We start from the raw sequence: 27,882 nt of genomic DNA on the forward strand, positions 1-27,882 counted from the left end.
AGCAGTGCAATAACTGGCTAAAAGCACCATTAGACCCTGGAGTCCAGAATGAATGAGCAACAGCTGAACAGGGGGCTCCATGCTCTGGGGGCAGCTGGAAGCAACTCAGCCAGTTAATGAAGTAATGCTGATCCCCTGGCGCAGAGCCAAAGCATGAAGCACAGGACTGGTCCCCAGCTCCAGTGAAGCACCAGCTCTGGAAACCTGAGTGGGGCACGGGGTTGCCAGCCCTCGCAGGCACTGGCTAGACCATCCCTGCTGTGCTTCAGTGAGGGGCGTGCCTCGTTAACCCTTCTGCTGCGCAGCAGAGCTCCCCTCCTCCCCAGCCCCCTGTTTTTGGACTCGTGCCTGGGTTTGTCCCCAGATCCTAACCCCCAAAGCACCAGGAGCTTTCCAGACAAGAGATGGACGATTGCAGGCCTGAGGCCAAGATAAAGTCAGCCTGTTCCCCTCCCAGCACCAAGGCAGTTGGTTCCCCCATCTCAGCTTTAGCAAACCAAATATTATGTAATATTTAATCAACCATCAACCAGATGGTTGATTAAATATTACATAATTGGTAGGGGCATCTGTGTGTGTGTGTACAGGGGAGAGGGGCAGGGGTGCAGCGACAACCTCTGCCGCTCAGGGGAGGCAAGGGAGCAGAGGCCAAGAAGGCTGCTCCTAGGCGTGCAGAAGGGGCCTTGCCATGGCAGTGTGGCTGGCACAGGGCTCCTGGGGGTAGGGGGGAGGATGGCCACAGAGGCCCCCGGGGGAGGGCAGCAGGGTCATCCCCCCGGATAAGCCACACGTGGCTCCATGCTGCTCCCTGGCTGGGCCTCTTGGCTACACATTCCCACCCTGGGCCTTGCCCCCAGTCCTAAACCCTGCCCCACTCCTCCCTCACCGTGGGGACCTCAATCTGCTTCCCTCCCACCCCCCTATGTACCCCCATAGACATTCCCCCCTTCACCTGCACCCTTGGATGAGATGCCCAGGCTCTGATTGTCTCACCACTTGGCCTGGCTGGGGCCCCCTTCCCCCCAGCCCCTGCTCCTGCCTGTGCCCCACTCCCTCCCTCTCCATGGGGTCCTCGATCTGCACCCCCCAGCCCATTCCCCTTCACAGAATAGATTGATACTTACCTGCTGCGCTGGGCAGCCAGTGATCTACATGCCTGGCTGTGATCCTGGCTGTGTGCACGCCCTTCCCTATCCCTGCTGCAGCCACCCAGTGCCTGCAGCTGGGCTGCCTTGTGGCCTTACCCACTGCCCCATGTTTCGGGGTTTGAGCCCCATTAGCCCTGCCTCCTGTCACCTATGCCTGCAGGGAGCTGCTCTCCATGCTTTCTGGGTGAATTCCTGACCATGTGCATGTGCCCCTGCATCCCACTCCCCCAGCCCCAAGCAGGCTGGATTGCAGCCAGCCTGGAAGGGGAACCTGCCATTTCCCACATTTTTCTCTTTGAAAGGAAACAATCTGCATTTTTTCCCATGGTAAATGGAAAAACCAGCTCCCTGGTGATGACCCACCCACCTGTACCCTACTCATCAAATACAAGCTCTGCCCATGGAGCCCGGCCTTCTTGCCAGGCACTGGAAACATGCAACCCACTTTCCCAGCTCCTCGTAGAGCAGATCTGGGTCTTCCCTCCCCGTCTCTTTACAGCTCTGCCTCAACTCCTGTCTCCCGGTAGCTGTTGGGTTGGGTTTCACAGCATCACTGCCCTGCCTCCTTCACTCAGACCTGGAGCAACCACAAGCCCCTGCCCCTCTCATAGTCTGAGCTTTTCTAGGCCAACTGCGACAGTGCACAAAAAGCTGAATAGGAGCTAGTAGTGCACCCTTGTTGCCAAGAAGGCTAACAGCATCCTGGGCTGCATGGGTAGGAGCGTTGCCAGCAGATCAAGGGAAGTGATTCTTCCCCTCTATTCATACCTGGAGTCCTGTGACCAGTTTTGGGCCCCCCACTGCAGAAAGGATGTGGACAAGTTGGGGAACTGGCAACAAAAATGGTTCAGGGGTTGGAGCACGTGAGTTGTGAGAAAAGGCTGAGAGAACTGGGCTTGTTGAGTTTGCAGAAGAGAAGACTGAGGGGATTTAATAGCAGCCTTCAACTCTCTGCAGGGGGGTTGCAAAGAGGATGGAGCTGGGTTGGTCTCAGTGGTGGCAGGTGACAGAACAAGGAGCAATGGGCACAAGTTCCAGCAATGGAGGTTGAGGTTGCAAAATACTCTCTCACGAGAGGGTGGTGAAGTACTGGAACAGGCTACTCAGAGAGGTTATGGAGTCTCCCTCCTTGGAGGTTTTAAGGCCCAACTAGACAAAGCCTTTGCTGGGATGAAGTAGTTGGGGGCGGGCCTGCTTGAAGCAAGGGGTTGGACTAGCTGTGACATCCTGAGGTCCCTTCCAACCTTCATCCTCTATGACTCAATGGCTGTGATTCATAGGAAGAACAACATGGGTTTGCTGAGTGCTTGGACACAGCCTTCCAACAGCTTTGCAAAGAGTGCGCCCTGTACTGCAGCGACTCAACTGGGGAGCTCGTGGCACCCTTTTAGGAGCAGAAAAAGCACGGACATCTCTCTCCCAGGGGCATCTGGCTTCCCAAAGGTAGCTCCAATGGGGATATCAGAGAGTAACTAAAGGAGCAGCAAAGAGAGTGAGACATTGCGGGAAGTGCAGGGAGCATTGAAGAATACCACACAGGCGATCAAATGGAATGCATCTTACAGATGAAGCCAACAAACAGAAAGACTAGAGCAGGTGAGAGCCACTGCAGTTCAATGGGGAAGTGCAAATATAAAACAGAAATGTTATTCGAGAAACGGATATCACGTCTGAATGAGGGGACAGGACAGATCATCCATGCTGCGAGCTGCAGGCAGTGCCGCAGTCAGGCAAACCAAGAATCATTTCAAGGGCCACCTGCCAGAGCCATAAAACAAAATGCATGCACGTATATCAAATCGGAGAGGAAGGAAGCTGGCCAGGGATTCGGAGCTGCCACTGGACAACTAGGACATGAAAGCACTCAAGGAGGAGAAGGCAGCTGAGAGAAGCTAAATTAATTCATAGAAATCCTAGAGCCATGGGGCTGGAAGGGACTTGCAGAGGTCACATCTAGTCCTAGCCCTGCCTGAGGTTGGATCAGCCCTGCTCAAACCTGCCCCAACAAACCATCATCTAAACTCTACCTAAGGCTACCGACAGCCCTGGCACAGCACCAGACATTGCACCTGACCCTGCCACTGGTAAAGCAGGGAGACTGTGGTGGCCAACACTGGTGGCAACAGTGGTGAATATACACTCCAGAGGTCCCATGCCACCCGTTACAGAGGAAAACAAACCTCCCCAGTCTGTACCAATCTGACCATGGGGTAAAATTCCTTCTAGGCCCAAAATCTGGCATTGGTCTGAGAGGGGCTGACCCTAGGGGTGTGCGGGGCCCAGGGCATATCAGCTTGTGGGGACCTGTGCAGGGGGGTGGCGAGCAGCTGGAGCGTGAAGCTGGCTGTGCACGATGGCCGTGTGGAGTGGTGGCACCTTTTGCACTGTCCGCAGGACTTCCCAAAGGGACCCAGGGTGCTTACCCCAATTCTCCCCTCCCCCGCAAGGGACAGCTCTAGGTCTGAGCTTGAGTGGAGAGATAAGACCCCCTAGCTAGGACACTGTGGGGTTGGTCCCGCCAGGAGCATTGGCAGAGCCCTGTCCCCATTCCCAGCCCAGACTGTAGCAGCACCCAGCATCTCTGGGGGAGGCTCAGAGGAAAAAAAAAACCCTGACATTTGCAGGGCAGCAGCTAGGGAGAAATTCCTTCCCAGCACCATGCAGCAACTGGCACAGCCCAGCAGTCTGGGACATCCCTAGATCAGAGCCAGGGCATCACTGTGCCTCAGTCACCTATGCCCAAGAGTCCCGGAGAACCCAAACCCCAACCTGCAGGTCCACTGACTTTGGTGTGTAACTTAGCACAAAAACAGCCTCTGCACCAGGGGCTGGAGGGTGGCCAGCGTAGCACCAAGCCTTGCAAGGGCTCTGGAGGGGACCCAGGGGACTAGGGACAAGTGAGCGCAACTTTGCAACCTGGCAAAAATGATAGGAAAAATAGAGTGCACGTGTGGGTCATAAGGGAAGGTCATGCCTCACAAACACACTGCAGGTCTCCAGCCAGCTTGTGCATATGCTGCATGCAGGATTTGCAGAAGCTTTTGACAAAATTTTGCACAGGAACTAAGCTGGCCTGACCTCTGTGGATTGAGGGGAACAGGAGCAGTTTTAAAGGGTCCAGTCTCCCAGGGGAGGGAGCTACACCGTGGGGTCCTTGTCCTCCACGAGGTAGTGCCGAGGGCTGACCTGCTCAGGAATGGTTTGGAAAGGGAAGGGAATAGCGAGGGGCCCGTGGGTGCAGGCAAGACGCAGTTAAAAAGCCCCGAGGGGCTGTGAGGAACAGCACAAGGATCTGGGAAGGTGAAGGAATGGGCTGCACAACAGCAGCTGAACTGGAACAGCATGAGCGAGCCTGGCTGTTTTGGAGCAGGGTCTGCTGGTCTATTGGGACACTGCACTCCAACGTCTCCTCCTTCAGAGAAGAAAACCCCATGCCTCCTTCTCTACAGCTGACCAGGAATGAAGGGGTTCCCAGAGATGGGGAGCTATGGGTCCCCAGAAAGCCAAGGCCTGAGAAGAGCAAGGTCTCCAAGCCCAAGGCTGCCCCATGTGTAGCCACACCAGGGCTGGCAGCAGAGGTGTCCTTGGGATTGCGGAGAAGGTGGAAGAAGAGCTTTCCCTCCTACTTGGAAAGAGGCAGTTGATGGTTTTTGCATCATTAATATAGTTTCTGATATATTTTAATGCAAGGGGTTGAGCATGAAGACACCCTCCTCCTCCAAACTAAGGGAAGATGATGCTAAACACTGAGCTGCTTCACTCACCGGCCTTGCAGAGCTCGGCTATGGACAATGAACGAGCTAGGGCTAGTCCTTGCGGACACGGGTTTCAGCCCCAATGCATAGCTCACGTACCTGGTCCTGTTTCCATCAGCAAAGTCCTGGCGTCTGGCCTCTCAAGCCCAGCTCTAGACAAGGTGACTTAGATCTTGTGCTTCATGATGGAGGAGACAGAGGCACCAGAACCAAGAAGGCTGATGTGTCCTTCCAGGGGGAGAGTCCGATAGAGGCCCTTGCTGCCCCCTTCTCAGGCCAGGAGCAAGGGAAGAGCATGCAACCCCAGTCCTCCCCACTCCTTCTTTCAGCTCTGGTTGGCCTGTCCCCATCCCTGCAGCCAGCCCTTGGGTGCAAAGCCAATACACCCCAACGAGCTGTGGGGGCAGGAGGTGAGATCCAGTCTGAGCCTGATGGCACCTGCAGCCCAGCAGCAGGGTCATGCGCTGAGGTCCGTGAAATTCACCTCGCCCAGGACCTGGCTGGACCAATGCAGAGGCCTCAGGCACATCGTGGAGGCTGGAGCAACCAGCTCCTCACACTGTTTTCAATGCTGGCTCATGCATCCTGGCCTTAACCTATGCCAGGAGAGCCCTGAGATGGCTCTGATGGATTTCCAGGCAGCAGCCTGGGCTTTTGGGGCCTGAATAATGCATGAGGCGTTTGGAGGCCAGGAACACGGCGGCTTCCGGCCAACGCTGCAGGGAAAGGATGAACCTCAGGGGGGGTTGGGGCTGGGTCCTGCAGAGACCGAGCTGGGGCTGGCAACCCGGACAGTCCTGGTAGGAAGAGTTTGCTACATCTCCTTCTCTGCCCTGGTCACAGTGAGTATCAGCACGTGTCACTTCCCTATGCTTAGGGTATCGTCACACGTCACACTTAGCACATGCAGTCCCATGGCAGCACTGGCTGTGATCCCACTCTACATCGTGCAGGAGCCAGTCCTAGGTCTATGACTGGCTCCCAGGCTGTGCTAATTCTGCTCCTAGCCCTTCACCTCCCCCAAAAAGGCCTGACTTTGCTGCACTACAAAGGCATGTTGCACTGCTTGGACACTGCCACTGTCAGTGCAAGCCCCTGCAATGTGTTACATATATCTCACAATTGGCCAGTCAGCTGTGCAATAAACTGAGACCAACCAAAGGTGCAAAGTAATGGTCACACCCTGAAAATGATTGTTCTGCTGAGCTGGGCCGGAGGGAGCTGGGGGAGGGGGCACTTCTCCCCCTCCACCCCAGCCCAAGGCCTTGCCCAGCCCTGTCTCCCTGGGGCAGCTGCCGACCCCAGCTGGGTCCTGGCAGCTTCAGGGCAGGGTGTGGTGGGGGGAATGCCCTGCAGGCATGGACATCAGGTTGACATGGGCCACTGGACACACGCAGACACACATGCATGCATACACACACATGACACAGGCGTATGGGGGACACGTGTGCACCCCCCCAAATGCATAAATCTGGGGGAGGGGACACAAACTCACACATACACACATACACAATGCAGGCATCTGGGACACACACACAATGCAGGCATCCAAGACACATGTATACAGACACAAGTCGCAGGCAACCCGGACCCATGCACATACAGATGTACATTCGCAAGCACAGGTGATGCAGGCATTCAGGGCACACGCAGGACACAGGCATCTGGGACACACACACACACACACACACACATACATGCACGCATAATGCAGGCATCCAGGACAGACATACACATGCACACACAACACAACAGAAGCATCCAGACACACACAACACAGGCATCTGGGACACACACATACGCACGCATAGCCCTGCACACCCTGTGCCCATGATTCTGGGCTGGGAGGGGGCAGAGGTGTCGCTGCCCCTGTCTCCGCTCCCCCTACGTGCTCCCTCAGCTGGAGCAGGACCAGTCCCCCCACCTTGTCCCCCCAACCCAGCCAGGACACGGCACCAGCGCTGAAATCCAGTCTCTTTATTGCATGAACAATCCCTACTGTACAGCGCCGGGTGCCCGACCGCCCGTGGGTCTGAGGATGGGCCGGGCCGGGGCCACGTTCCCTGAGGAGCCGGGCCGGGGTGGGGGCCAGGCCAGGCATGGGGGCAGCTGGTGTGTGGGGCTCTGCGGCCCAGGAGCCTGTCCCCCACCCCTCTGCAGCCCGGGCCAGGGGCTGGGGCTGTTCTGCCCAGCTCAGGGAGGCCCAGCAAGGCTGAGGGAAGCCCCAGCTGCAAGGACCACCTCTGGACCCACCCTTTTGCCCCGGTCTGAGAGCGCTGGTGTGTGCGGGGCAGGAAAGGACAGGGGAAATGGGCCAGGGCCCACAGCTGGCTGGCGGCCTCCCCTCCTCAGACCCAAAAAGTGCTGGCGGTGCGGTCGGCACAGCGACCCGAAGCGCGTGGAAATGTGCAAACGAAGCGAGCGTGCGAGGGCCCAGCCGGGGGCGGGGGACGGGCGCGGGGCCGGCCCTGCCACGCGGCGCCCACCGGCCAGGGAGAGCGCAGCGATTCACAGCAGCATGCTTTGCTAGGAGCGGGCCCAGGCATGCAGGGGGCCGGCATCAGCCTGGCCTGGGCTCCGGGCGGCTCAGCGCTGCGGGGGCATTCGTCCGCTGTTGGTTGCGGCCACAGGCCTGGAACAGAGGTGGGTGTGTGGTGTCGCTTGGCTGCTCCCTGCCCCAGGCAACAGCAGGAGGCTGTTACCCTCACCAAGGGCAGTGGCAGCAGACTGTTACCTTCGCGGGAGGGGCTGGGATGGACAGGGGGAAAGAAGCTGGTCCAGTGCTGAGAGTAGTGGGCTGGGAGCCCGGATGCCTGGGTTCTATCCCAGCTCTGCGAGGGGCCTGGGGTCCGGGGTCTCTCTCGGACAGGTGGGCACTGGACTCCGGGGGGTTAGAGCAGGGGGATCTGGGGGCCCAAATGCCTCCCCCTGGTGTGGTACCTGCTCAGCCAGGGCCTCGTGCTTGGCGGTGCCCACGACTACTCGGCCACCTGCACGCCAGTGCAGTTCTCCTTGCTCTCCGAAGTGATGGCCAGGTACTCAGATCTGCAGAGACAGAGCCGTGAATAGGGGCAGAGCCAGCCTAGCACCCTCGTCCATGGGTAGCCAGGGCTCTTCTGGTTTGGGGGTGGCTCCGGCCCAGGCCCCAGCACTCACGCATTCTCCTGTGCAGCGGCCTCAGTGGCGGCTGCGATCTTCTTGTAGCAGTACACCATCTCGGCCACCAGCCAGATGGTCAGCACCACGATAAGCACGTACATCATGATCTCCGAGATGATGGAGGCGATGTCCCGGTTGGCTACAGGCGCATGGAGGGCAAGAGCAGATGAGCCTGGCTGGGGACCCTCGTGTCCCCAGCTCCCAGCTCTGGGAGCAAGTAGGTGGCAGGGACACGGCAAAGGCAGGACGTGTTAGGGGTGAGGGATCATGGAGCAGCACTGGGTGCTAGGCAGGGGGGATCTGTCTAGGCTAGGCCTTGCGGGGGCTGCTGCTCTCCGTCTGGGATGCTAACCAAGCCTGGTGCAACCATGACCCTAGGTGCTGGCTGGGAGGGGTGCAGGCATGCGCATGCATGTATATGTGGGGGGCACGTGTGTGTGTGCGCGCAAGCATTTGTATGCAAGCATATGCACATATGTATGCATAGGCTTGTGTGTGCATGCATGTACACAGGTGTATGTCTGTACATGTCTGTTTGTATGCATGTGTGTGTGAGCACAAGCATGTGCATGTGTGCATGCATAGCTACATGTGTACATACAAGCATGGGTATGTGTGTGTGCATGCAGGTATGTATCTCTGCAGGTGTGTCCATGCATACAAGCCTGGGTATGTGCATGTATGTGTATGGCTGTGCATGTGTGAGTGCAAGCGCATGCCCATGTGTGTCATGGGGCCAGCCCTGGAAGCAAGCATGGCCCTGTGTCCGTGCCTGTGGCAGCACCCACACTCACCCTTATCTACCACGGTGACGTGGATGGTCTTGTTGATGACGGTGTTGAAGACGTAGCCGTCAAAGGTGAGGTTGCGGTCCACACGGCACAGGTACTCGCCGGCATGGTCATAGGTGACATTGAGCAGGAAAATGGACAGGTCCTGCAGGTCCCGCGTGCTCTTGCTGCCATTCCACACCACCAGGTTCACAAAACGGTCATCCAGCACCAACAGGTCCGTGTCAGGTTCAAAGCGCAGGATCTGCACCCGTGGAAGAGGGGTGAGGCTGGGGGACCCTCTCGGGCCCCATGGGGAGCCACCCCTATGCACACGGATGCACATGTATCATGGGAAGGGACACTGCGCGCACACATGCACCACGGAGGATGCCCGCCCGCCACACCACACAAGGCCTCACTTTGTCGAAAGAGTCAGCACCCTTTTGCTTGAAGTACCACTCAGTGTAGGCCTCGGCCGTGGTCTCACTGCGCTTCTTGCACGAAATGCATTGGATCTTGAAGGTCTTCCCGGTCACGGCCTCGGTTTCTGAGTCTACCTCCACGCAGCCCGCCCAGCATGATGCCACTGCAGGCACACAGGGCTCATCAGCCTCCCACCCTGGGATCTGCCACCACTACCCACGCATGTCCCCTGTGCTGAGTGGTACCTGGGACCCAGGCAGGGGCCAGAGCAGCAGAGGGGGAGAGGAGGCAGAAGCACGTTGACTGGGTGGGTGCGTGCGTGCGTGCGTGCGCGTGTGTGTGTGTGAGTGCATGTGTATGTCTCTGTGTGGGTGTGTGTACATACAAGTGTGGGCAAGTGTGTATGGCCATGTGCATGTGTATCTGTGTGTGTACATCTGTGTGGGTGCAAACAGGTGTGTGCACATCTACATGCGTGTGCATGTCTAGGCCAGTGTGTGCAGGTGTGTCAAGGCACCTGTGGCCTGCAGCCAGGTGACACAGGCCCCCCTTGCTGCCCGGGCGGTGAGCGGAGCTGGGGGCAGGGGGGGTCAGACCTGCGGGACCCAGGGAGGGGCGAAGGGGGCAGCGGGTCGTGGTCGGGGCGCAGGCGGGCTGGGCCGGGCGGAGGGGGCGCAGCCGGGGCTGCTGCTCCCCCCAGGCTCCGGCCGCCCGGGGAGGAGTTGGAGGAGGCTCCGGGCCCGGGGCCGCCCGCCCTGCCAAGGTCACGGCCGCCGCGTCCGGGGCTCCCCGCCGCCCGGGACCCCGCGCCCCGCCGGACTCACCCAGGACGAGCGGCAGCAGCAGCGCGGGCCCGAGCGGGGCCATGGCGGGCGCGGGCGCGGGCGCAGGTGCGGGCGCTGCTGGCGCGGGCTGAGACAGACGATCCGCGCCGAGGAGCCTTGAGGAGGGTATTTATAGCCGCGGCGCCTCGGCACGTCCGGCCCGGCCGGGGCAGGGGCTCAGCGCCCCCGCGCCCGGCTGCGCATCCCCGCGGCCGCGCTCAGGGCATCGCCGGGCCGGGACCGGCGTCGGGACCGGGACCGGGACCGGGACCGGGATCGGGGCTGCGGAGCCCGCACTGCGGAGCGGGGCCGGCGGGCGCGGGGGGCGGCGCGGCGTGATGCATTGCAGCACCGGCACCAGGCGGGGAGGCGGGGCGGGCGCCGGGAACCCCCCACCCCCGCACGGCTCCGGCTCCGGCTCCGGCTCCCCCCGGGCACCCGCCGCCCTTCGGTGCCCTCCCGCCCTGCAGCCCCCGGTCCCCCCGTAACCCGCCCGGTGCCCCGCACTCCCGCCCCTGCTCCCCTCCGTAACCTGCCGGGGCCCCGCACTCCACCCCCACTCCGCAGCGCGCCCCCTTCCCCTTCAATCCCGCCCCTGCTCCGCCCCCCCCCCCGGTAACCCTGCCGGTGCCCCCCACTGCCGACCCGCAGCGCCCCCCTTCCCCTTCACTCCTGCCCTGCAGCCCCTGCTCCCCCTCCCCCAACCCTGCCGGCGCTCCGCACTCCCACCCTGCCACCCCTGCCCCTCTGCAGCCCTCCTGGTGCCCCGCACTCCCGCCCCGCAGCCCAGCCCAGCCCCTGCCCCCCACTCCCCACAGGCACCATCCGTTTGACCCACGGCAGCGCGGGGCACTCTGGCTGCCCGGAGAGCCCTGGGCAATGGGAGCGGTGACCCTGATTGGGGGGGGCAGGGGGGCCCTCGCATCACCCCAGCGAGCAGCTCCGCACCGCCCTGCCCCCTCCCCCCTGCTCAGCGCTGCTCCCCCAGCCCAGCCTCCCCCCACACTGCACCGTGCTGCTGTGGGGCCAGGACATGCATGGGCTCTTAGCCTCCACCAGCACACATGGACGCAGACACGCGGATCCTGGTGGCACCTCTGCACCCTTTATTTGTCTCTAATAAATAGCACCTGTGGCACAGCCGACCCCTGGCCTCTGACCCTTGACCCCAACCCTAAGTGGGGCCCTAATACTGACTCCCAGGCCAAATCCCCCTTGCACAGGGAGGACGTCAGACCCAGCCCCCCCAGGCACAGCACAAGGATGGCAGCGCAGGGGGGATGCAACCCAGGTGTCCCAGCCCCTGGCTCCTCTTCAAGGAGAGGAACCTAGATCTCCCCCCCCACCCCCCTGAAACCAGGCATCCTGTTCCCCCCACCCCAGAGCTGCAGGGAGAACCCAGGTGGCTGGGCTTCAGGCTGGGGGATGGTAGAGGCCTCACCCCCGTGTGTCCCCCAGCATGGAGCTGCTCCCTGATGGGGGACTGGAGACCCACAGTGGTTGCCTCCGCCCTAGACCAGCTGGGGTGGGAGGCAGGGGAGCAGCAGGCACTCCCCAGTGTCTGGGTGGGAGCAGCTCTGCACAGCCCAGCCACAGGGGCAGGGGCCAGGGGGTCCACGCCCCGGGGCCGGCAAGTCCCAGGCCTGGCTCCGGCCCCGGGGCCCATCCTCAGGAGAAGGTGCTGTCCTGCTGCGGCTCCAGTTCTGGCTCAGCTCTGGCGATGCCCTGCTGCAGCTTCTCCAGGGACAGCTTCATCTGTGGGCAGTGGGCACAGTCAGTGGGAAGGGGAGAGTTGGCTACGAGACCTGGGCCCAGGTATTGGGGCCCCCAGCTTTCACCTCCCCGGCCCTGCTACCCTCCGGGGCCGGAGAGAACCCAGGTGTTCGAGCTCCTGGCTTTCACCTCCCTGGGGCTGGAGAGAGCCCAGGCATCCAGGCTTGGCCCCCCGTCCCCCAGCACCTCGTCCAGCAGCTCCACGGAGGCACGCAGGATCTGGCGCCACTTCTGCACCTCGACGCGCTGGAACCGGCGCTGCAGCTCCAGGACCTCAGCCCACTCAGCTGCCGTCTGTGGCAGCTTCCTGCAGGGTCAGAAGTCGGGGGTCAGGGGTTGCTGAGGACACCCCCATCCCCTCTGGGACCCCACCCTGCACCCCTGACGCACCCCTTGGCCAGGGCGTAGGCCTGCCAGGCCTCCACGGTGCGCGCCGCCTGCTCCAGTGCCCAGAGCCGGTAGAAGAGCAGCATGTTGAGGACGACCAGCACCACCAGGCTGCAGGACAGCAGGCATCAGCCCTGGCCCAGAACCCAGGCGTCCACGCTCCCACCCTGCACAAATTATCTTCCCAAACCGCACAGAAACCAGGCATCCAGGCTCCCAGCCCTTGCCCCCTCCCCATAGCCCCCAGTCCCTTCCCAGAGCTGCAGAGAACCCAGATGTCTGGGCTCCCAGCCCCCACCCCGACCGTCTCTAGCACCCCAGCCCCTACTCCCTTCCCAGAGCTAGAGGACGCAGGTGTTCGGGCCCCCGCCCCCCCCGCCCGAGGTGGGAATAACAGGTCTAGGGCTAGAATGGTTTGAGGGTCATTATTCCCAGACCCATCCCTTTAAGAACAAAAGTGGGAGGGGGGGTTAATTTGCATGCAGTGTCCTGATTGGCTGGTACCAGCCCCAGCAGCGGAAGTAATCAGTCTGTCATGCCTACGCTGGCCAACCAGGATGCAGCATGCAAAGCCGGCTGCCCACCCAGGTCTCCCTCACAGAGGGGGCTGGGGGGACACAGGGCAAATGGGGGTAGGAACAGGAGAGACTTGGGCTAGAGGGGGTCAAAGGGCAGGGGTTACTGGGGACAGGGTGCGGGGGAGTCACTAGGCTCAGGTCACATCATGGCAGGGCAGATCAGGGGGTGCAGGAGTCATAAGATCAGGGTTGGGTAGTCACTGGGGTCAGGGTAGAGATCAGGATGAGGGCGCACAGGGGTTGTGGGGTCAGGGCAGGGCAATCACTAGGGGCAGGTCAGGTGGGGGTCACGGAGTCAAGAGGCAGGTGTCCAGTACCTCACACAGATCCTGAGGGCACAGGGGAAGGAAGGGAGCGACATGAGACAGCTCCTGCGCCCCGGCCCAAGCCCCCCACCCCCTACCAGGGCAACTCCTGCCCCAGCTGTGCCCACCTCCCCTGCTCCAGCCCCAGCCCCGCCTGGAGTTGCCCAGCTGCATTACCCCCCGCCCAGCACTGTCTGGGCTCCGCAGCCATGCCAGTGCCCCCCCAGCTCCAACCCCAGTCCTGTCCCCCTCTGAACCTCCCTTACACCAGGCTGATGACGAGGATTATGGTGGAGACGCTGTGGCCTGGCCCACGCTCCAGCACCTGCTCCGTCAGCCGTGCCGACAAGCTGCCTATGGCAGGGGGAGGACAGGTGAGGAAAATCCAGTGCCCCACCAGCTCCCCACCCCCGCAGGGCAGCCCCCACTGCCCTCCAAGCCCTAAGGGCTAGCACGGCTCACCAGAGGGGTGCATGGTGCGCGGTCCACCCTGGGCACCAGCCCCAGGGGCCTCGGTGTGGTGGGGTGGCCTCCAGGCCAAGGCGCGTTTGCGGCGCCGCAGCCCCCGTGGCTCCTTCCCACAGCCGCTCTCCTCCAACAGTGCCTTCTCAGCCTGCGCCAGGGCCAGCTCTGGGGGGACACAGAGCCACGGGGGTGTCAGCGGATGGCATGGAGCTGCGGGCTGTCCAGAGAACGGGCTCCCGTGGGACACAGATGGGGGCTGCCAGAATGAGCTCCACCCAGGAGCCAGCTCCACAGCTGCAGCTGGTTCCAGCACACCGACCCCTGGCTCCCACAGCACACACCCTCCCCGCTACAGCCTCCCTCCCCTCCCAGCACGAGGGCTCAGGCTCATGGGTGTCCCCAGGGCACGTGGCCTACCCAGGTGCTGGAAGTACTCCTCCACACCACCCCATGCGTTCTTCTCGATCAGTGCTTTCACCAGTGTCCAGGGCTGCTTGCGGTACCGGATCTCCGACGAGACCCTGCATGGGGGACAGGGCCCAGGGGTCACGCATTCTTGAGCCTTCACAGCCCCCCAGCTTGCACAGGGCAGGATAACAAGGGCAGTTCCCAGAGCTCCCTGCAGCAGCATGGCACTTACCGGAGCCGGGCCCGGCTGTGAGCCAGGGCACTGATGCAGTAGCGGTGCGTGGTGTAGAAGTAGTCCTGGTAGGGGATGCCCTGCGTGATGACCTCAGAGTCCACAGCGCAGGCTCCGCTCTGGGGGCCGGGGCGAAAGAGGTTCTGCAGGGGCCAGGGGGAGACGGGTTAGTGCAGCCATGGCACCAGTGCCAGCCGCCCACAGCGCTGGTGTCGGCGCCCTCCCCACAGCACTAGGACACTCCTCACCTGTGTCTCTATCACGGCAGCGGCCTTGGGGCCCAGAGGGTTGGTGACAGGGATGGTGTAGGACAGCACACGGCTCTGACGGCACTTGTTCTCGCCACTCCATGCTGTCAATGTCAAGTCTGTAGGGCAGGGGGGCATCAGGGTTGGTGGGGCCCAGGCCCTCTACCCCCCACAGCAGGATGGCTCTGGGGCCCTAATGGTGGCTGCACCTGCCCCCCAGCCCAGCCCAGTCCTCCTCTGTGCCGTACGGACTAGCTTATGAAGCACAAGACCCAGCAGGGGAAAGTGAGGTACATGTTGTATGTAAGAAATACGGCTCCCCATAAGGCCAGAGACTGGCTACGGAGGTATGCAGGGGCAAGGGCAGCACTCTTTTCAGGGGCTCACATGGATGCTGCTCCTCCACCACCCAGTGTCTGGCCCTGTGGGAAGCTCCCGGCAGTCGGACATGGCCTGATTCGGGGCTGCGGATGAACCCAGTCCATCAGGTAAGCCCACAGGCTTCAGCCTGAGTAGAGGGCTGGCTCCCTCACTGCTGCCACTCCGGGACCACCACAGAAGATCCTTTTTTTAATATGGGATTCCTATAGCAACCTGTGCATGGAGGTGGCGAGCTGTATCCCAGACAATACAGCAACCCTGAAATGGGCAGACAGCCAGAATGTGCAGTGGTGGTGCCGGGTGTGTGCCTCAAGAGCTGGCGCAACCCCCCCATGAGGGCCATCTTGCCCAAGTCACACAGCCCCCAAGCCAACTCTTTTCAAACTCTTGGGTCTGCGTCACCCAGTGCTCTCCCAACCTTCCCTCTGGAAGAGCTGAGAAGCCGGGCTGGCCAGCGCGGTGGAGACCCCCTCCCCTCCATGCCCACCTGTGAACTTGCGCTGGGCCAGGAAGTCCCGCATGAAGGGCGAGTCGCTGAACAGCATCTGCTGCAGGCGCTCAGCGCCGACGTGGTACACTGCATTGATCAGCAACCGCCCAGGCAGGTCCGAAAAGAAGGAGTCCACCTCAGCTGCGGGCACTGGCTCTGATCTGGGCCCAGGAGTCCTGGGTTCCCTCCCCAGCTCCGGGAGGGCAGCGGGGCCAAGCAATGAGTGCCCAGGAGGCCCATCGCCTTCATCGTGTGTGGAGGAGGAGGAGGCACAGGAGGAACAGGAGCGGCTCACGTCAGTTGGCAGCTCCTCACTGGGCGCCGCATCACCCAGGGAAGGAGCGGGGGTGGGCAGAGGGGTGTCCCCTGGCCCCTCAGGCTTGGGCGGGTCTTGCACTAGCGTCACTGTCTGTTCTGCTGCACCGACTGCTGGGTCCTCCACATCCTCCACCACCTGCTGAGTGGCCATGGGGGTCACCCTTGCCTTCAGCAGTCTCCCCACCCCCATCCACTGCTGGGGGGGGTCTCAGCATCCCCAGCTGCCCCCCCCCCGGTCTTCCCCCCACCCTGCCCTAGCTCACAGAGATGGTGCCATCGCTGCTGCTGGCTGGTGAGGGGGGGCTGTGGTAGTGGCCAGCACCCTGTGGGCCCGGCTCGGGACTGGCATCTGGCTGTGGGTCGCTCAGCTCGGGGTCGTCACCCTCCTTGGCACTGCTGTGGGGCAGGGCAACCGTGTGGGTTATGGTCCAGGGGGTAGCGGGGTCATGGGGTCACCCCAGGAAGGTGGGGGAAGGCAAGGTCACTGTGCTGGGGTCAAGGGAGGTAAGCACCAGGGCCTGAGGTCATGGGGTCAGGGGTCAACCCAGTAAGGTGGGGGAAGGCAAGACCACCAGGCCAGGGTCAAGAGAGGTCAGCACTAGGGGCTGAGAGCTCAGGGGCGCAGCTCAGCCCAGCATGGTGGGGATGGGGTCAAGGTCACCAAGCCATGGGTCCAGCAAGGACTACAGCAGTGGCTTTAGTAAGGGGGTCAAGGGTCAGCCTAGCACACTGGGAGCGGTCAAGATCACCAGGCTGGGGTCAAGCAAGGAAAACAGGTGGGGCAGAGGTCTCAGGGGCAGACTTCACCCCAGCATAGGGGGTGGATCAAGGTCATCAGGCAGGGTCAAGGGCAGACAGCAGGGTCAGGGGTCAGTCACTCACCCCAGGGTGGGGGCCACGTAGTCATCATCCTCGCTGGTGAGGCCAAGCTCGGCGCCGTAGCCCTGGTGCAAAATGCGCCGCAGCTCCCGTGGCGACAGTGTCTGCGAGCCGGGCCCCAGGTCAAGGCACAGTGGACCCGGACCCCGGCCCAGCCTGGCCTTGGGCCCCACACCCCTGGCCTCCCTCTCACCCTGCCCCCACTCCGGCACCTTGCCCAACTGCGCGTTAATCCAGAGCCCATGGATCAGGTCGAAGCAGCGGTCTCGGGCACCAAACGACGTGAAGAAGTGCTGGGGGCAGCAGGAAGGTGTCAGGGGGGTGTCAGGCTGGGGACGGGTCAGGGACATGGGCATGAAGCAGGGGGCTCTCACCTTCTCAGCCTTGGTGCAGATGAGGATGGCATTGGGGATGAGCTTGGCTGTTTTCTCCTTGCGCAGGTGCGTCACCTCCTTCAATGGGATGGAGATCTGTAGGGGAAGGGGCAGAGGTTAGGGGTGAAGGGTCAGGGCAGGTCTGGGGCAGGGCGGCTTCAGTGGGGGCTGGGACAGCTCACCGCAGTCTCCCAGCGGAAGATGTTGCTGTAGAAGCAGAGCCGCGTCTCAGACAGGTAGAGCCGGCCCTGGAGCAGGATGTCCCGCTGCAGCGCGCACGAGTAGTCTGCAGGGAGCAGACGCGTCAGCACCTGCCCGGGGCTGCGGGGGTGAGGTCGGGAGTGAGGGGCACCAGCTCAGGGCAGGGGGACTGCAGGTTGGGAGGAGCACTAGCAGGGTTGGGGGTTGTGAGCAAGGGGTACCAGCAGGGCTGGGGCAGGGTAGAGGGTTGGCAGTGCGGGGCACCGTGGGGCAGGGCGGGGTACCGCAGAGCTGGGGTGAGGGGCATCACAGGGCCGCCCCCCCCACACACCTACGAGAAGGCGCTCGGCCTCATGCAGCCCCTTGAAGATGCGGTGGAAATCCTCATTGCGCTGCTTGTAGGTTGGGCTTAGCACCTGCAGGGGGAGACATGGGGGCATGGGGGTCGCCCTGCCCTCCCCCCCATGCCAGGCCTTGCCCTGGCCTGGCCCAGTGTGTGGGGGGACAGCTCAGGTGTCATGGGGGTCAGGGGTCACTGTGCTCTGAGCAGGGGGCCAGGGGGTCACTGGAAAGTTGGGGGCGGTGCTCATTCAGGTCCAGGCTCCTTGGTCCACCCCACCATTAACCCCATCCTACTCAGGGCCCTGCTGTACCAGGGAGGGGGCAGGAAGCAGAGCCCAGGCCAACCCCCGACTCCACAGGGCCAGGGCAGGGTGTCAAAGGATCAGGGGTCAAAGGTCAGAGGATGCTGGACACCCCCACAATAGGAGGGGCCAGGGTGGGACTGGGTGGAGGGGGGGGCACTTACGCTGTACCAGCTCTGCACGCGCTGCAAAGCAAACATATGGCATCAACACCAACACACCCACCCCACAGCCAGGGCCCCTCGCTCCCGACCCACCGCCCCTGCCCCCCAGCCCGCCTGGTGCCCCTCGCTCCCGACCCACCGCCCCTGCCCTGCCAGTGCCCCTCGCTCCCGACCTGCAGCCCCCACCTTGTGATTGCGGATGAAGCTGCGCCCGGCCAGCGGGTAGTAGAGGGTGGCGGCAGCGGGGGCCGCGTCGGAGCCCCGGGGCTCGGCGGGGGGCTCGGGCGGGGGGCGCGGGGGCAGCAGCGGGAGGCGGCGCCGCAGGGCCGGGGAGCTGCTGGGGGAGCCCCGCGGGGAGCCCAAGCCCGGCCTGGGGGGCGGGACACGCGGTCAGGGGACCCGCAGCCCGCCAGGCTGCCCCCGCCCCGCCAGCACAGCGGGGGCACTCGGGGCCGTGAAGGGGGGCTGGGGTGCCCCGCACTCACCCGGCGGCGCGGTCCGGGCCCCCCCCGGCCGTCCCGGCCCAGGCGCCCGAGCCCAGCAGCGCACGGAAATTGTCCATGGCTCCGCGCCTGCGATGAGCGGCTCCGGCCTCAGCTGTGGCCCTGCCGGCGAGCGGGGTGAGTGCGGGCACCCGAGAAGGGGCCGCCCGGGCGCGCGGCTCCCCTCCGCTCTGCCCCCGCCCCGCCGGGCCCGCGTGCCGGGAGCGGCCCTGCGCTGGCGGCGGCACCCGGGCGTCCGGACCCCCGGCCCGGCCCGGCCCGGTCCCGGGCGCCCGATGGGGACGGGAGGGGAGGGGAGAGGAGCGGCCGGCGCCAGAGCCGGGCGGAGCAGCCGGGCCCGGCCCCGCTCACCCGCCAGCCGCAGACAACCCAGACAAAGGGGCCGCGGCCGGCCCCGCCTCACCCCGCCTGCCCGGTCCCGATCCCGGTCCCGGTCCCTGTTCCCGATCCGGATGCCAGTCCCGCCACGGCCGGAGCAGGAACGAGCCGCAGGCCCCGGCCGCTGCCGCTTCCCCTCCCACTCCGGCGCGCCGGGGGGGCCGGGGCCGCCCGGGTCCCTCCCCCGGGGGCGGCAGCGTGGGAACCTGCCGGCGCCCGGGTCCTCTCCGCCAAGGGTGTCGGCGGCGGGGAACGGGCAACCCGCACGCCTGGGCTGTCCGCCCAGCCACCGGGGCCGGCGCCCCCTGACCCCTGCTGCGCCCCGTGCCCCTGCGGTGCCCCCAGAGCCATGCACCAGCTTCCCCCCACACATGCCCGGGGCCGATGCCTGGCGGTGTCACGGCAATGGCGTCATGCTGGGACGCAGAGTTGCCTGAGCCGGTTCACATGACGGGCTGGGCCTGCTGCGGGCTGGGGTCGGACCACTGTGCCCCTGCGGGTCCCACTCTGCGCCGGCGTTTCACCAGCGTCGCTCATGCCCCAGCACAGAGCAGAAATAGCCACAGAGCCAGTGTTGCAGCTAGTTGCATGGCCACCCAGCCCATGCGCAGCCCCGGGCCCGGGGCTGTTCCTCTGCTGCTGACCTGACCTCTGCCTCCAGTGTGGGCAATGAGGGAAGCCCCCAGCTCCTCTCCCAGAGGTCCTGGGCAGGGACCAGGCCAACCCAAGACTGACATGGACCATGCCAGAGCCTGCCCCATGTCCAGCCCTGGGGCTGCCTCCTGCTTGCAGGCCTGCTGCCTGCCTGGACCTGGCTAATGCCCTGTTGCTGCCAGCCCTGGAGACAGACTGAGAGCTTGGTATCCCATAGGCTGTGGCCACAGCCTCCCTGCCTGGGAGCATCTTGCCCTTTGGTTCGGGCGGAAAGGTGTTCACACCTGGGCCCTGCGGTTGGTGGGGATGTGGGACAACCCGCCTCCATGTCCTGTCCCTGCAGCTCAGCCAAGAGATGGAGGAAGTTGGGACGTGCAGAGAAGGGCAATGAGGATGATGAGACCAGGCCTGTCTGACGAGTAGAGGGAAGCTGGAGCAGGGCCGTGACAAGCACTAAATGGGGAAGAGAAAGCGACTGAGGACTGAGTCTTTGCTCCCTCTCACTGCAGGGGCTGTGACGCACAACAGACCTGGCGGCTGTTTGGCGCGTACAAGAGGAAGTTCCTTTGCCTGCGTGTCATCGTGGCGCGACAAATGTGGCAGCCACATGTGTCACAGAAGGGGATGCACTCCTGGGGAAAGGGGCAGCAGCAGCTACGAGCATGGGGGCAATGGCCACGGGACCAGGGGAAAACCCTGCTTAGACCCCAGTCATGCTCGCTCCCAGGAGACTCCCTGGCACAAGGCAGGGTGCAGGTCCAGGCGCCCGGGCTGGACTCGAGGTCCCTCAGGAACTGCCAGCTCCTCCTTCCCATTGCTTCTTGGCTGCACCCGGGGAAAGCGCCATTCTCCTTTGAACAGGGACTGCCAACAGCCCCGTTGCACCCGGCCGGCTCCTCGCTGACATTTCTGGGACTGTCTGCTGAGTGTGGCCTCTCAGTGCCCCCCATGGCACTCCCAAAAGGGTCTGGGGGAACCCTAGCGCTATGGGGAGGCCCTGTAGTGTGCAAATCTCTCCTTGACCTGGGGTACCAGGACGAGCGCCGTCTCCCACTGAACTCCGTGTCTGGCTTTGTCGTACTCCCAGCTGCGGCTGCCAGAAGACACTGGGAGACCTGGAGATGGAGCCCACTGGCACCAGGGATCCTGCTGGTGCCCCCATCACTGGGCCCAGCTCCCAGGTGAGTCTGTCCCTGGTTAAAGCATCTTCAGCTGCTGCCTGTGTTTGCTTTGTAAGCCACTGCTCCAGGCAAACACCTGCCTTATCAGCCAGGCACCAGTCGCACGTGCCGGCCTGGCACAGGTCCAGCCGCCCGCCCTGCTCATGGGGCGTGGCCTGCCAGGAACCTGTCCTGCCCTGGCTCTGGTGGCAGTGCCCCGGGGCCTGTCTCCACCTGCTTTGCTGCAGTTTCAAGAACCAAAGAAGCCCTGACACGTGCTGGGCAGCCCAGGGCTGTGACCCATCTCTGCCCCCCCCACCCCCACCCCAGCCCATGCTTCTGGAAGAGGTTCCCCTTTCCCTGCAGCTCCTGGACGCGGCTGGGATGTGTGCGGATGTTCCTGGCAGCGTGCGGCCCTTGCAAGGTCAGGGCTGCAGGGTCTGGACCCTCGTGTGGCAGAGGCAAGACCCCCATGTCCCTGCCTGTCCCTCGGCCCCTTCTGGGGGCTCTGGATGCTCCTCCTGTCACTGCTGGTGGGCCTGGTACTGCAAACTGGGGCCTTCCCTTGGCTACAGGGACCACATGCTTGCAGGGTGTGCATGTGTGTGTGCATACACACTTGCAGGGGGCATGCACACATACCCACACTGGCAAGCATGTGTGCATGCGTGTATATGTTCATACAGACTTGCAAGGTGCATGTGTGTGTATGCATGCATGTGCACCCCTGCAGGGAGGGTGTGGGGGTGTGTTGGCACATGCTTGTAGGGGAAGGGCTCTGTGTGTGTGTTGGGGGGGAACGGGGGGTGCTGAATGCACACGTCTCCCTCCCCTCATTGGCCAGCCAAGGTTGTGCACAGCTCACACCCTGATCCTGCAAGTATGCAGGGGTGTGTGCACACATATACATGTACGCGTGCACATGTACACACACCCAGACATGCAATTTGACCTGCAAAGTCACATCCAGTTCAGCACCTGCCTGAGGAAGGATCAGCCCTGTTCAAACCAGCCCAGACAAACCCCGTGCCTGACCTCTGAGCCACGTGACCGTCAACCTGACGCAGCCCCAGGCATTGCCCCCACCCCTGCCCTGGGGAAAGCAGGGGGGCCACAACTGCTAATGTCCTGCAGCTGCCAGCAGGCTCATGGATGCTACAGAGACCCCAGGCTGAGGCTGTGCCCCTGCTGCAGCAGAAGGCAACTCCCCCAGTCCATACCAGTCTGAGCAGGGGGAAATCCCTTCCTGCCCCCACTGTAGCATTTGTTTGAGCCTGAGCACAGGGGCAAGACTCTCTAACCACCCAGCAGGAGCCTTGGCACAGCGCCCACACAGGGGTTGTATCCCTGCTTGGGGCATGGGGGTCTGTAAGGTATGCCAGGACTCCTGGGTTCTCTTCCCAAGCTGCCTCAGCCTCAGTTTCATTTAGCGTGCCCCCCACCCCAGGCCAGCCGCAGCTTAGGGGCCCTGTGATACCCAGCCCTTGCCTGCCGTCCCCCACCCAGCCCAGAGCTGGCTGCATCCCAGGTCTGTGACGCTGGACCTTGGCCCGGGCTCCCAGGGCCCAACCACAGCACTGGGAGGGAGGCTGGTCACAACAGGCCAATGTCTGTGACCAGTAGCACATGGGTCACAGCTGGAAGGGGGGGCTGCAGGTCAGGAGTGAGGGGCACCAGCAGGGCTGAGGGGAGCAAGGGGCTGTGAGTGAGTGACACGGGCAGGGCTGGGAGTGGGGCAGGGGCTGGGGGTCAGGAGTGAGGGGCAGCAGTAAGGCAGGGAGGCTCCTGCCCTGATCCCCCCTCCCTGGAAGTCCAGCACTTCCTGGCAGATCTATGTGTTGGGACGAATTCAAGAGGTGGCACCAGGGGAGGAGTTGGGGGTAGGAGGGTGGGGGGCGGAGACAGGAGCCGTATATAGATCCCCCTGCCCCAGGGGCCAGACCCCAGAGCAGACGCCTCCTGTTGAGCCTCAGGACCCCCTGGCAGGATCCGGCCCTGCGATGCCTCACCGCTGCCCCCCTCCCTGGGCCCTCTGGGGTCTCCTGGCCTCCGTGCTGCTGATTGAAGGTAGCAGAGTGGGGAAGGGGGCAGGGGGCAGAGAGGGGAGCCCGAATGCCTGGGTCCCCTCAACCCGGACACCTGGGGTCTCTCCAGCTCTGGGAGGGAGTGCAGGGTGGGGGTGAGAGGAGGGGGGACTGGGAGCCTGGATGCCTGGGTCCTCTGGGAGGGCAGTGGGGTCTGAGTGTACGAGCAGGCGGGTGTAGAGCCCGGACACCTGGGAGCTGTGGCCTCTCTTCTCTTCCATCCCGCAGTGGCCCTCAGCCTGGACTGCTACAGCCATGAGGGCACTTATGTACAAGCCTTGGTCCAGCCCAATGTGACCCGGGTGACCTGTGGGCCGACCCACAATGTGTGCGTGGAACAGATGCTGGCCATGACCATTGGTAAGGCCCTGCCTCAGTTTTCCCTTGTGTGTCCCCACCCCCAGCACCCGTCACAGCTCAGGAGCCCCAAGATACCCAGCCCTGATCCCTACCCCAGAGCTGGCTGCATCCCAGGTCTGTGACCCTGGACCTCGGTCCAGCCCCAAGAGCAGCTCTGCGCTGGGGCCCAGGTCAAGGGGTTGGGCCAACCAGAGCTGTAGGAGGGAGGACAGGGCCCTGTACGCAACAGGCCAATATCTATGGCTGATAGCACATGGGTAATGGCTTGGAGGCAGATTGGGGCTTCTGGTCTGAAGTGAGGGGCACTGGCAAGGCTGGGGGGGGGCAGGGGCTGTGGGTCTGGAGTGAGGGGCACTGGCAAGGCCCTGTGCCATAGCAATGTGGGGGGGGGGGCAGGCGGCCATGAGCGGGTTGACCGCCCGGGGCACTGAAGCAAAGGGGTGCCAACAGGCACTGCCCAGCTGGGGCAGGACGCAGAGCAGAGCTGTGATCAGCTGTTTGGGAAGGCACAGGGACAGGGAGAGGGCAGCTCCCATCACTGTGTGCACTCCCGGGCAAGCATGGGGGGGGCCTATGCCCCCCAAATCTGAACATGGGGCAAAGGCGGGCTGCCACTGCAGGCTTTGTCCTAAGCGGCAAACTTCCTTGCCACGGTACTGGGTAGGCCTGGAGCATGCAGGGTGCTGCAGGTCAAGAGGTCGAGTGAGATGTGGGGCGAGGTGGACACACTTGAAGGGAAGGAAAAGTTGCAACTAGATTTAGACAGGCTACAAAAGTGAGCAGATGAGAATAGGATGGGGTTCAACGTAGACAAATGCAGGGTGCTGCACCTGGGGAGAAGGAATCCACAGCATACACACAGGCTGGGGAGTTCCCTTCCTGAAAGCACAGAGGCAGAAACGGATCTCGGAGTCATTATTGACTCCAAGATGAACATGAGCCGCCAATGCCAGACCGCAGCCAGCAAGGCCAACCATACCTTGTCATGCATCCAAAGGTGCATCTCAAGCCGGTCCAGAGAGGTGATCCTCTCCCTCTATGCGACTTTGGTCAGGCCACAGTTGGAGTACTGCGTCCAGTACTGGGCACTGCACTTCAAAAGGGATGTGGCCAGCCTGGAGAGGGTTCAGAGGAGGGCCGCCCGCTTGGCAAGAGGGCAGCAGGACAGGCCCTATGAGGAGAGACTGAAGGACCTGAACCTGCTCAGCCTCAGCAAGAGGAGGCGGAGGGGGGACCTGGTGGCTGCCTACAAGCTCATCAGGGAAGATCAACAGCAAACAGGCAGAGCCCTTTTCTCCCCAGCACCACCTGGGGTGATGAGGAACAATGGTCATAAGCTAATGGAGAATGGGTTTAGCTTGGAGATCAGAAGGCAATATGTTACAGTTAGGGTGGCCAAAATCTGGAACCAACTTCCCAGGGAAGTGGTCCTCACCCCTACCTTGGGCAAATTCAAGGGGAGGTTGGACGATCACCTGTCTGGGGTCTTGTGAACCCAGAATTCATTCCTGCCTGTGGCAGGGGGTCAGGCTAGATGATCTGTTCAGGTCCCTCCTGACCCTAGCTACTATGAAACTACTATAAGAGTGAGGGGCACCAGCAGGGCTAGGGGGGCAGGGGCTGCGGATTGGGAGTAAGGGGCACCCATGAGGTCTCTGCTTCACCCCTGAGGTGGGGCAGAGACGTGGTAGGCTCCGTGCCCACACTGTACCCCCGATCCTCTGCCTGCAGTGGGGGGGCAGACGGCCGTGTTGCTGCGGGCAGGATGCAAGTCTGAGTATCACGTCGAACTGCAGGGCAGCAGCTATGGGATGTTGCCTTTTGTCTCCTCCTCGGTCCGCGTCTGCATTTCTGACCTGTGCAATGATCGGTTCCTCAACAGCAGCCTCCCCTTCAATGTCCCCCCAGGTACCACCGCTGCCTCGGGGGCACCGAGCTGGGGTGGGGGCAGGGGCTTTCCCTTCCCCATGTGGCCCTAACTAGCCTTAAACTGGGGTCCAGGCTGGGTCGGGGAGGGTGTTTCCCCACCAGGGGGTGCTGGATCTGGGCCCCAACCTAAGGCCCTGTCGGGGGATGGGGCAAGGTTCAGGCTTGGCCCAGGTGAGAGCCCCCCCAATAGTGGCCCATGGACCCCAGCCCACAGGGCCAGGGCTCCAACCCCCAGTCCCCACAGCCCAGGTCAGAGAGAGAACCAAGGCATCTGGACTCTGCTGGCTGGTGGGGGACAGGGGCCCCCTCCATCCCTGTCCAGGGGGGGCGGGCATTGCTCACTCAGCCCCTGTGCCCCTTACAGAGGCCGCTGCTAATGCCACTGATGTCCTGCTGTGCTACAGCTGTCTGGGCCTGACCCCCGAGAGCTGCTCGGGGGAGAACATGGACGTGGTCCCATGCCCCCCAAATTTCCCCCGGTGTGCCATCGGGATGGCCAGCGCCACCATCGGTATGGAGCCCTGCAGCCGGCAGCCAGGATGGCTGGGGTCATAGGAGTTAGGGAGAGTGAGCATTTTAATGTGGGGAGCAAGGGAGAGTGGGTGGAAAGTGTGGGGGGCTGGGGTGGGTGCGGGGTACATGGGAGGTGTTGGGATGGATGGACTGACCATTGGATGGATGGACAGACAGATGCATGGGTCTGTATGGGGATGGAGGGGTGGTAGGTGATGGGCTGGGCGAGGGATGTTGAGATGGTCGGATGGGTGAGTTGGGTGGATGGATGGATGGATAGTTAGATGGGTGAGTGAGTGCATGGATGGATGGGTGGAGAGGCGGATGGGTAGACCCCCGCTTACCGCTGCCGCACTCCAGCCACCGCTCTCTTGCCACTGCCATGCCACCCTAGCCACCAGGGGCACGTGCCATTCATGCACTCCACCCTCACCCCTGTCTTCCCTCCCAGCTCACCCCCATGCCATGCTACTCCAAGCCCTGCAGAGGACGGCTACCCCAGGGCTTCCCAGCCCACATGGCTGCTTCACCTGAAGGGCTGATACCATTGCTCCACTGCCACTTTCACTGTGCCCACGCCCAGCCTTGCAGGTCTTATCCTTTGTGTCGACCATCAGCCCCTTCCCAGCCTCAGTCTGTGATGGGCCTCCCTGCCTGGGTGCTTTCCAGCTAGGCTACACCCGGGGGGCCTTCCGGGTGGGCGTCTCCACCTGGGCACTTCACATCTCATGGCTACTCCTGAGCGCAGCACCTCAGCTTGCACCACCCACCCACGTACCTTGCCTTCACGGGCTCTCCCAGGTACCGCGTCCTGTCCTCTCCAGCTCCTATCTGTGCGCCTGGACTTTGGGCCCTTGGTCCTCATCTCTGGACCCTTTCCCCTGCCTACGCCCCTCTCTGAGCTATGGCCCCCTGGCTCCGATTTCTGGCCAGCTCCAAAAGTGACAGGAGCACATTAAGCACCTTGTCACAGTGTGGGTTGTTGAGCCAGGTGCATGGAGGGAAGTGTTATAGCTCTATGGTCAGTCAGTTGGAGGTCTGGGTGGGTGCGTGTCTGGTAGAAAGAAGGATGGATGGGTGGGCGGGCAGGCAGGCATTGGGGCTGAGCAGCCAATGGCTGAGTGTTGGGGATGACCTGGGGGTGCAGAAGGGAAGGATGGATGTCCTTGCCAATGGGGAGTTTGGAGGCCGGGTGGGTGGGTGTGGTGGGGGTGGATGGACACAAACCTGCTGACAGTACCTTCCCTGTCTCTGCTCTCTGCTTCCAGACGTGAACTACATGGCCTCCTTCTTCTACCGCTCCTGCCAGGACAGCGGCGCCGTTCGGAGTACTAGCAGCACCCGGACCGAACCCAACACCATCTGGGAGACCATCACCCGCACTGTCACAGCTGGCTGCCATGAGAGCCTCTGCAATGATGGGCCCCTTGAGCTCCCCACCCCACCGCCCAGAACCCCACACCCCAGCCTAGGGGACTGGCACCACGAGGGGGCCTAGGCCACCTGGGGCAGGGGGTCCCAATGCCCCCCGGGTGAGGAGTGCGGAAGTATTCCATCCCAGTCTCTTCCCAGTCTTTGCTATTAGTTTTGTTCCCCCCTTTGTCATTGTCTCCTCACCTATCTGTCAATAGTTGCCCCAGGTTATGGCTACGTGACCTCAAGCAGGTACAGGGGATGGTGAACCCAGTCTCTATTGTTGTAAGCACTGACCTCGTGGCATGGGGGCAGGGGCTTGAGCCATGTCACACCCTTAGGTGACCATGATGCTTTTTATATTGGTTGGTTAGCATCAAACAACACCTACCTTTTATTGGGTCTTGAAGATGAGGTTAAAAAAGCTATTTAAGGGTCTTTCCATCTTGGGGGAGAAGAGAGGCATCTTGAAACTCAGAGACACAATGCACTGCCTGTGTCCAGAGGAAACTCAATCAGCCTCTGAATGATCCTTGTGAGTAACTTTCCTGAAACTTATCTAGAAATATAGCTTACTATAATGTAGAAGCATAACAGAAAGCTACCAAGCTGTACTGTTTGCTCTGGGTTCTTTGACACTTCTATAACCTGTACCTTTCCCAAGCCTATCCTCTTTAACCAATAAAGCTCTCTACTATAACAAGCTCGGTGGTACTTGTTGGAAGGGGGATTGGGCATGTCTTTATGCTCCCTATGATTGATTGACTGAGGGAGGCTACTTTCTTTGCTTCAGGATTAAGGAAGCACCCCAAGTTCTCACAGTGGGTCAAGCACCCTCAAGGTCTATAAGGCCTGTGTACCCCAGGGGGCACAGGGCCCGAATACAGACCAGACTCCTGGGTGGTGGCATTGGTTACCCCAGGCTTGCAGGTGTGCTCCAGGAAGGGGGTCAGCCAGAT

At 62.5% G+C, this 27,882-nt stretch overlaps 3 protein-coding genes across 7 annotated transcripts; 1 reads left to right on the forward strand and 2 right to left on the reverse strand.

Annotated features, from left to right (window-relative positions):
* Positions 1 to 6,865: 6,865 nt before the first annotated feature.
* SCN1B (sodium voltage-gated channel beta subunit 1) lies at positions 6,866 to 10,422 on the reverse strand. Its single transcript, XM_014603391.3, has 6 exons — positions 10,083 to 10,422; positions 9,255 to 9,421; positions 8,857 to 9,097; positions 8,060 to 8,201; positions 7,844 to 7,948; positions 6,866 to 7,535 (listed from the first exon to the last, which is right to left on the reverse strand). The coding sequence occupies exons 1-5, from the start codon at positions 10,123 to 10,125 to the stop codon at positions 7,882 to 7,884; spliced, it is 660 nt and encodes a 219-aa protein (XP_014458877.1). The 5' UTR covers positions 10,126 to 10,422; the 3' UTR covers positions 6,866 to 7,535; positions 7,844 to 7,881.
* Positions 10,423 to 11,165: 743 nt separating this feature from the next.
* GRAMD1A (GRAM domain containing 1A) lies at positions 11,166 to 18,795 on the reverse strand. Of its 5 annotated transcripts, none has more exons than XM_059718904.1 (18): positions 18,415 to 18,795; positions 18,116 to 18,299; positions 17,930 to 17,950; positions 17,453 to 17,537; positions 17,103 to 17,206; positions 16,921 to 17,016; positions 16,759 to 16,839; positions 16,550 to 16,650; positions 15,931 to 16,060; positions 15,347 to 15,806; positions 14,479 to 14,597; positions 14,231 to 14,373; positions 14,008 to 14,111; positions 13,588 to 13,755; positions 13,392 to 13,479; positions 12,246 to 12,353; positions 11,985 to 12,162; positions 11,166 to 11,837 (listed from the first exon to the last, which is right to left on the reverse strand). In XM_059718904.1, exons 1-18 carry the CDS (start codon positions 18,489 to 18,491, stop codon positions 11,751 to 11,753), a joined length of 2,334 nt encoding a protein of 777 aa, XP_059574887.1. In that variant the 5' UTR covers positions 18,492 to 18,795; the 3' UTR covers positions 11,166 to 11,750. The 5 variants fall into 5 exon arrangements, 4 of the variants coding, with proteins under 4 accessions (XP_059574887.1, XP_059574886.1, XP_059574888.1 ...); XM_059718903.1 differs by having other exon boundaries at positions 15,347 to 15,803; positions 15,931 to 16,063; positions 18,415 to 18,794; XM_059718905.1 differs by having other exon boundaries at positions 12,042 to 12,162; positions 15,931 to 16,063; positions 18,415 to 18,792.
* A 3,733-nt stretch (positions 18,796 to 22,528) lies between these two features.
* On the forward strand, positions 22,529 to 27,626 carry LOC106737549 (ly6/PLAUR domain-containing protein 5). Its single transcript, XM_014603397.3, has 5 exons — positions 22,529 to 22,691; positions 22,937 to 23,068; positions 24,800 to 24,976; positions 25,362 to 25,508; positions 26,779 to 27,626. Exons 1-5 carry the CDS (start codon positions 22,625 to 22,627, stop codon positions 27,006 to 27,008), a joined length of 753 nt encoding a protein of 250 aa, XP_014458883.2. The 5' UTR covers positions 22,529 to 22,624; the 3' UTR covers positions 27,009 to 27,626.
* Positions 27,627 to 27,882: the final 256 nt, after the last annotated feature.

Source organism: Alligator mississippiensis, chromosome 15, assembly GCF_030867095.1.
Source record: "Alligator mississippiensis isolate rAllMis1 chromosome 15, rAllMis1, whole genome shotgun sequence".
In the NCBI taxonomy this organism is placed as follows: Eukaryota; Metazoa; Chordata; order Crocodylia; family Alligatoridae; genus Alligator; species Alligator mississippiensis.